General features: G+C 33.8%; 1 protein-coding gene across 1 annotated transcript; it reads left to right on the forward strand.

Moving 5' to 3' along the window:
- The first annotated feature begins 1,334 nt into the window (after nucleotides 1-1,334).
- Nucleotides 1,335-1,874, forward strand: LOC110920357 (receptor-like protein 31). The gene has a single exon (XM_022164570.2). It carries the CDS (start codon nucleotides 1,335-1,337, stop codon nucleotides 1,872-1,874), a length of 540 nt encoding a protein of 179 aa, XP_022020262.1.
- Nucleotides 1,875-9,315: the final 7,441 nt, after the last annotated feature.

The following is a 9,315-nucleotide window of genomic DNA, read 5'->3' on the forward strand; positions in this document are numbered from 1 at the left end:
AACCCACTTTCACCATGTTTATGCATCATTTCCCTTTCATTTCTCATTATTTACATCAACGAATACGATCGACCTCCATTCCACAATAAGGGATTCAAGTTCGAGTGCTACTCTCTGGGCCATCTATCTTTATCTTTTGTCGAGTTTGCCAAATTTATTTGTGTTCGTGAACCGTTCGCAAACACGCTCATTTCCTTAATGAACGAACATGAACATAAAATCTCGTTCGATAAGTGTTCATGAACCGTTCGTGAACACATTTATTTCCTTAACGAACGAACACGAACAAGGCCTTGTTCGTGTTCGTTCGGTTCGTTTACAGCCCTAACTTTGTATATAAATCAAAGTTAATAGTTCTTTTTTATCTTAAAGGTCTTAAAGTTACTTACCATTATTTTAAAGATCGTTGGGTTGAGTTGTAATTTTTCGTACAGATACTTAACATTTATCACGCATCATTATAAATATTTGGTCTTTATTTTTGTTAAACAATATATAGCATTTTTTTATGAGTAAAAGCGCCTCATTTGAATGAATGAATATTATGTCGTTTTATTTGGAGTTATTATTATTTGACCGGACCCGAATCGAATATCCGACCCGAACATATAACCCGAAACATAGCGATAGGAAAAAAAATTTGGTCCCTTAACTTTCCGCCCCACGCAACTTTTGGTCAAGCTCCGCCACTGAAGCCAAGAGGCTGGCGGCGGTCGAGTAGTCGATCTTGACCACAGCGCCGGATGTCACGGTGTTTGACACGTTATTCCTTATCGTTAAAAAAAAAAGTAATTGAAAAGACAGACTAGATTTCAAGGAACATACATTCCCGAAAATAATAAAAAAAATTGTAGCTCTTTTTCGTTAGTTAGTATTATATTGTCTAAAATTAGAAAAACCTAAAAATACATTATTCTTGTATGTTTGTTATGCGAAACAAAATATCAATTATATTGATATATTGTCTAAAATTAGAAAAACCTAAAAATACATTATTCTTGCATGTTATGCGAAACAAAATATCAATTGTATTCATAGAAAACCTTCATTTGAAATTTCTTATACCATACATCATCATCTACAATCCTATACAAAATACAAGATAAGAATTGTATTTATATAGCTCACGATTTTTATTTTTATTTTATTTATTTATTTATTTAATTTTTTTTTTTTTTTTGTATTTTCTGTGTTTTATCATTTATACAAAAAGTCAAACATCTCTTGCTAAAAGTAGCCGATACTTGCACATAAAGTTACCAGTAAATAAATAGCATCCAACCATTCCCACTAAACACTCCCCATGTTCTTCTTCTTCACTTCATCTTCATTCCATGGAGATCTACACTCTCTCTCTCATCTTCCTCTCTCTCATACTTCCACCATTACCATCACAAGCATGCCATCACATTGACCATCAATCACTACTTGACTTCAAACACAAAATCACATTTGACCCATCAAACCTCCTTCAATCATGGACACCTCAAACTGATTGCTGCAAATCATGGAACGGCATTGCTTGCAACTCCGCCGGTAGAGTCATCAATCTCACCCGCTCCGGTCTCGTTTCCGGCGACGACTTCATCCTTGACACCTCCATGTCCGGTACTCTCTCTCCTTCTCTCTCTAACCTCACATTTCTCCAACTTCTTGACCTCAGTAACCTTAAAGATTTATCTGGTCCGATCCCGCCTCAGTTTGGAAAACTTTCACGTCTTACCCATTTGTTTCTTGATTCCAATAAGTTTTCCGGTTCAATTCCGGTCACTTTCCGATCACTTTCGCGGTTACAAAAGCTTTATCTTAGTAATAATATGTTCAATGGGGAGATCCCATCGGTGGTTTCCAACTCTAATGGAGGTGTTAATTAAAAATTGAGGAAGAAGGTAATGGACAAAAGTGGAAAAGACAAGATGGTTCTTGAGAACCTTCTTTTAGAACATACCTAGAATAGTATGAGTGAAGATCTCAGGAATCTCTGTCTTTTGAAGTGGTCCAAATGAGCAGGAATCATGCTGCATTTGTAGAAAACGACAGCACGTTGGACACGGCCCCGTGTGCAGACAGAATCCTGACACATTTTTGTCCGTATTCTGATAAAATCAGAAAAGAATCTTTTGGTGGACACGGGGGCGTGTTGGCCGGACACGGCCCCGTGTCGAAGGGCTGATTAGGAAGGTTGTCTTTTGTCTTAAGGAACTTTCCGGATCGGGTGGTTCCATACTGGATGGAACAACCCCAAAGTGCCTAAGATACCTTAATTGACCTAGGTTAAGACGAGAACGCAAGAGGTTGTTGGTGAGGGTGATTCCTATGCTATATGTAGGTGGACAAGTCCAACCCTTTTCCGGGCTCTCGTTAAAGAAGGTGTATGCCGAATCGCTTAGGTCTATGTATGCATTGAACGAAGTCGATGGGGTGTCCTTCACGGCACAATCGACACAGGGACGACTATCGTCCAAGTCTTTGCTAGAATCGAATGTATTATCGGGAGCAACGAGGTTGTTTGAATGCGATCCCAACATTTCTTCTTGGTTTTTGTCTTGAGATGAATTTAGAAAATCCATCCTAAGTTCCTTTAACCAATCAAGAATCAGATCTTCTAGTTGAAATAGTTCATCAAGAAGCATTTCCCTTAAAATATCTGGTTGGGCGCCTTCGAGGGAGAGATAAGGATTATTTTTACTTTCGCCCCTCTTAAGGATACAGGGAAACAATGGGTCTATATAGTGGGGCTTATAGTTTAGAAAATAACATTCTAATTCTTTATGTCCGCCTCCACATAATTGACACCACGTACCATAAGAGTGCCGAAAGTAAAAAAAAAATCATCATCACTCATTTTTGTGTCAGAATTTACCAACCGTCGGGATCTTACGGTTCTGTTTTCAGTAACTGAATCTTGGGCACGAGGGCGTGTTGAGTGGGCACGGCCCCGTGTTCAGCTTACTGTCTGACTTAAAACAGGATTGCCAGTTCCAAAGATTGGGCACGGGGCGTGTTCAGCGGGCACGGCCCGTGCTGAGTTCTGCAGAAGCTGAAAAATTTAAGAAAATATAAAAAAATAAAAAAAAATAAAAAATGATTAGGCCGTTGATTCCTAACTTTCTTAAAATTCTTGTGTCCCCGGCAACGGCGCCAAAAAAACTTGATGTGCGTGAAGTGTGTTATATTTTAGGTATGTATTTTAAGCCCTTTTACACTTTTTAGCCAAGTTTTAAATTTATAAAACACGATATTTACTAACACTAAACACACATATGGGCAAGTGCACCCATCGTGGACGTAGTATAGTGTTGGTAAGATACCGAGGTCGTCCAAGGACACAAAAGCTTTTAGTACCGGTTTATCCTCAACGTCTAATCAAATTAAAATGTTAGAAAAAGATTTTAAACTAAAAAAATAAAACTAACTAAAATGCTTAAAATAAAAATAAAAATAAAAACAGATAGACAAGATGAATCACTTGGATCCGATTCGTGTGTTAGTGTAACCTTTGATTATTTTCGCACTTTTGCACTTATTTAAGAGATTATCTTAGTTATTGTAGTAGGCCCCTCTTTTGAAGGCGACGTTACCCTCAACCCAGTAGTTTGAGTCAGCAAGGATACAATCCTAAAGGGTCGGATTATTGAAAGATAATTAATTAAGTTATTAATGCATAATGTGGTAGGCCCCTCTTTTGAAGGCGACGTTACCCTCAGCTAAGTAGTCTGAGTCAGCAGGGATACAGTCCTAAGTAGCTGGGTTAAAGTTTTAATAGTAGTTTAACTTATGAGGGGATCAAAGAGTTTGGACCCCCGCCATCCAATACCTTTGGGTATTGAAGGAGGTCCTACTAAATTTGACCCAGGTCCCTTGCAGGATCTCTAAACGCTGAACAATGGCAAGACTCTTACCAAACCGTTCCCTTAACCCCCAACCAGGTAGCCAACATACCTCCATATAGACCGTGGAGATATGAATGGTGAAAATATTTTATTTTATATAGAAAGTAAAATAATGCCAAGACACCACAGACAAACGATAAGGAAGAATCACCTTCAACATAAGAAACTAGTAATTAAAGTCATTAATACAAAACAAATTAAAAAGTGCAAAAGATTAAAAATAAAAAGTATTAAACTAAACACTTGTCTTCACCAAGTGATGTAAGAGACTTAGGCAAACATGGCCTTTGATTGTCAAGAACTCTTACGATCAATCTTGGATCCCGAGACAACTCACACACTCTATGATGGACAATGGATGATGGTGGTGGATGTTGATGGAGGGTGTGAAACCCGAGCTTTAATGTGCTTATCTTGTGTGATTTATTTCCGTTTACGTGATTATATGCTTTGAATATGTTCACTACGAGCTTTCGTGAATTTACAGGTTAATCGCGTAATATGGCAAAGTTGGAGAGTTTAAAGATGATGCGAAACACCTGTGGATGATAAACATAGCGGAAGTTGTTATTCGGGACTTGTTTGGTGTGATTATATTATATAAAAGACAATTGGACAGAAAACACAAATCGTAACCTACGGTTCTTTTAACGTAGGCTACGGCTGAAGGAAGCAACATATGAATTGTTGTTTGCACGTCATTGAAGGTTTTGGGAAAGACTTATTGGGCCGCAAACATCACACAACATAATCATCATCACCAACTTGGCGGCAGGAAAGATACCCACAAAAAGTCAACAACATTAATATTATTCATCATAAGATGGACTTGTGTGGGCTGACAACAAGTGTGACATTGGTTGACTCTTGGGGATTGTTGGGTGCCGTGTTTCATCACCACAATTAAATACAAAAAGCCTTTTTGTATAAAAGAAGATCATGTGCACTAGAGGGTTTGGTCAGAACATCATCACAATCTAGACACGACTTCACGTGAACCTTTGTAACATCAAAAGAGAAAAGAATATAAAAATCATTATCATCACATAGTGGGCCGCACATGCTGGACAAGAAGATTAACACATGCAGACTTGGGCTTTTGGCGGCACACATCAAGATCACATCACAATATTATTCGTCAATTAGGGGCCCACGATTTGGAAGCACATATCCTCACGTGAAGGTTGGGCTGCATTTCGGATTGGGCCGACGATCATTGGAGGCTCAACATCATCGATATACACATATCTTCGACGGCAGAATATCAGAGGGGGTCAACCGGGTATCAGGCGATTGAAGATCAACAACCAACATGAGCGGCTAGTTGTTTTATGGTTTCCTCCGGATGGAGGGTTTTGTAAGTCAGATAATTTTATGTGTTTGTGACAATCGTATTAACTCGGTGATCTAAGCATTCGATGCTTTTCACTTTGATTTGATTTATTGATTGTAGACAATTGCATTTATTTAAACCTTAATTTCTAAGCATTCAGTTCCCGAGAGTTCTAGTAATTGGGATATATTTGACATGGGGTTAGGGTTTGTAATTGTAATTGATAATCATTCGATAACCTCCCGTTATGTATTGACCGGAGTACTTAGTCGTTGGTTATCACAATTGATGAATTAGGTTAAACACTTATGTCTATGTGAGTGTTTCGATTAAACACATAATTGAATCTAGCTACAAACCTGAAATCTAGAGGAACCATTTTCTCCCCTATTGATTTAAACCTTAGTTTTTATTCGTTAATTTATATAATTCTCACAATCAAACAAACTGATTTTCCAATTCTGTAGTAGTTAATTAAAACTTTTCACTACGACACTTTCCACAATCCTCCTCTGGTTCGATATCCGACTTACCCTATCTACTGGTTTAGTTGGTTTTTGCATGTCACTAACGACAGACATCAGATGTTGGTGTTATGGTGGTGGTGGGTGGTGGGTGAAGTGTGAGAGAGGTGGTGTGCCAAGTGATAAGTTGAAATGTCTCCAAGCACTCCTATTTATAGGCTGAACAGAAGCTCGGGCACGGCCCCGTGTTCATCCTTGTCTCTCTCCTCATTAATTGTAATTCGCAATTACAATAAATGCGCCTGCAGAAGTCTGACCACGCCCCCGTGTTCACTGGGCACGGCCCCGTGGTGGGCAATAGAGGCTTCTAAAGGTTTGTCTTTTCTGCTGCTTCTTGGGCACGGCCCCGTGCTCGCTAAGCACGGGGCATGTTCAGTCTTCTGTTTTTTTGGTTTTGCTTGGGAAGATGCTGTTGAGGGGTCGGGCATTCCACTTTTGCTCCCTTTCTTGTATTTATGTTAGATTTTGCTGTCTTTTTGCTTCTTTTGTTAATTTGAGCTCATTTAATCCTGAAAATACAAAAGGAAGACAAAAACACACTTTTTCCAACATTAGTACTAAAAAAGGGTTAATTTTAAGCCACATTTGATATAATTTATATGTTGCATTTTGCGCATAACAGTATCCGTGTCAATATTTATTTTTAGTGTTTTTTTGCTTTTGATGAATTAATATCATATCGCTACCATACCGTACTTAACAACATCGGTACCAATATACATTCATTTTTATGATTTCTTGTTTGATAACTGGTACTTTGATCGGTTCTTAAAAGTTATATAAAATATATGTTTAAATCAATTAAACTAATAAAACAATATAATAGTAAACCTAGGAAAAAAACAATATTAAAAAAATCAAAACACATTGTTCATGACCATTCTCTTTTAATATGTGTAATAATAATATTATAGTTATATTAAATTAAATTAGTAAATTAATATTAAATTATTAGAAACACTATTCATCATCATTCTCTTTTAATATTTATAATTATAATTATAATTATAATTTATAATTTATAATAACTAGGTAATTTTCCCGCGCGTTGCGGTGGTACGTTACCATAGACGTTCAACGAATATTGGTTCGGTTCGGTTCGTTACAGTACCTATATGATAATTAACTCGTGTAGAAATAAACATGTATTCATATCGATCGAAAATAATAAAAATGATCATTGTACATGCACTGATATTGTTTGAACTATATCGACCAGTTAAGATTGTCACGGAATTGGTACCGATATTCATTTATCTTCATAGATAGATTTGTACAAACAAAAAGTTATTGAAATCGGAAAACAATAAAAATACATACATGTACCATTACCAATGTTGTTTGGTCAGACTTGGTTCGCTATGGTACGATGGCGACACAACATCTATTTTTAATAAATTTTATATAGTAATGTTGAGAAAAAATAAATACGTTGAGGTAAATTTTAAAAACAAATTGATGTACACAACTTATTAGAAAAAAAAAATCAAATTATATGTTGAGTAAAATATTATTATAAAAAATCTAAACAACTACTCAAAAATATTGAATTATGATAACTCTCAAATAATATATAATAAAAATCAAATTATATGATAAATGAAATATTATTATAAAAATTAAAACAAATACTTAAAAATATTGATTACTGTTCATGAAGCCTTTCAATTAATAATAATAATAATAATGTAAAACAAATATCATTTTGAAAACGAAGCATATTGTTTAGAAAGCTAAATTATCAGAATCGGTTCAATTATCACCGTATCTTTTTATAACACCAAATAAATACTCTATTTTGAGTAGAATTTTGTTTTTAACAAAACTTATACCGGAATATCAGAATATCGAGGGTAAAAAACTAAACACAACTACGTACTTAAATTTTTAGAAAAAAATATTATAAAGGTAAATTATTATAGATGTATGAAATTAATTAATAAATGAAATATGTTCTAAAAAAGAAAAAAAAGAATTAAAACAAAAAATAAATGATGAAGGAAATATGGTTAAAAAAAGAAAAACAAATTAAAAAGTAAGTTAAAATTTAAAAGTAAATATAATAATAATAAACCATTATAATATTAAATAATAAAATATTAAAAAAGTATATATTATTATAAAATTTAAATCACTATTCATCGTCATTTGTTAACAATAATAATAATAAAATAATAATAATAATAATAATAATAATAATAATAATAATTTATATAATATATATAATATGTATAATTGTACTAAATGCTTACTTAAATGCATTATTACTATTTCATTCAATATATATTGTACTAAATGAATAATGCATAATATATTGTAATGTTAAATGCATTTAATGAGTAATAAAATATATATTGCAAGTATTTTTATTAATTTCTATTGTATCTACCAAATAAATGCAGGAAACGTTAAAGATTGTTACCTGGTACGGTCAATTTGTAGTTGAAACAGAAAACTCGAATGGAGATGAAAACAACCACCGAACCTGAGATATCTTCAACAATTAGAGTGGATATAGAGTTAAGGTGTTGATAACGTGATAAAAACCAAAGAGAAAATAGAGACAAACTAAATTATCGATTTCATTATATTCAACATTACAATATATAGATAAACATAGTTGAAAACCCTAAAGCTCATAAGTAATGGGTTGGGCATAAAATGTATGGTTTATAACAAACACTATCATAGTTTTGCCAAAAAAAAAAAAACAATGGCAAGATAACATTTTTAGCTGGGGTAAAATCGTAATTTTAAAATGGAGGTAAAATAATATTTTGAACTGATGACAAAATCATTTTTTTTTATTTTGAGTTAGGGCCAAAATAATAATATTTTTACTGAGGGAAAATCGCAATTTTTAGCTGGGGGCAAAAGGAAAATTTTATTTTGAACTGGGGTCGAAATTGTAATTTTAAACTAGGAACCAAATTGTAATTTGGCAATATTATAGCTGGGGGCAAAAATATATTTTTTTTAACCAGAGGAAAATCGTATTTTTTAACTAAGGGCAAAATCGTAAATTTAAGCTGGGACAAAACATAAAAGGAAATTTCGAACCGGAGGCAAGATCGTAATTTTAAACAGAGAATACAATCGTAATTTGAGAGGAGTTATAAATAACTATACTATGAAAAAGAAAAGATTGGCCGCCACTTTTTGCCAACCAAATGTATTAACTATTCCCGCCAGACATTCGTTTTTGTATGTATGGAAATGCAAAACAAAATATCAAATTATATTCATATATTGTCTAAAATTAGAAAAACCTAAAAATACACTATTCTTGCATGTTTGTTATGCGAAACAAAATATCAATTATATTCATACAAAACCTTCATTTAAAATCTCTTATTCCATACATCATCATCTACAATCCTATACAAAAATATAAGATAAGAATTGTATTTATATAGCTCACGATTTTTATTTTTATTTTTATTCTTTTTGTATTTTCTATTTTTATCATTTAGACAAAAGTCAAACATTTATTGCTAAAAGTAGCCAAAACTTCTACATAAAGTTACCAGTAAATAAATATTAAATAAAATCCAACCATTCCCAC

Source organism: Helianthus annuus, chromosome 16 (assembly GCF_002127325.2).
Source record: "Helianthus annuus cultivar XRQ/B chromosome 16, HanXRQr2.0-SUNRISE, whole genome shotgun sequence".
Lineage (NCBI taxonomy): Eukaryota > Viridiplantae > Streptophyta > Magnoliopsida > Asterales > Asteraceae > Helianthus > Helianthus annuus.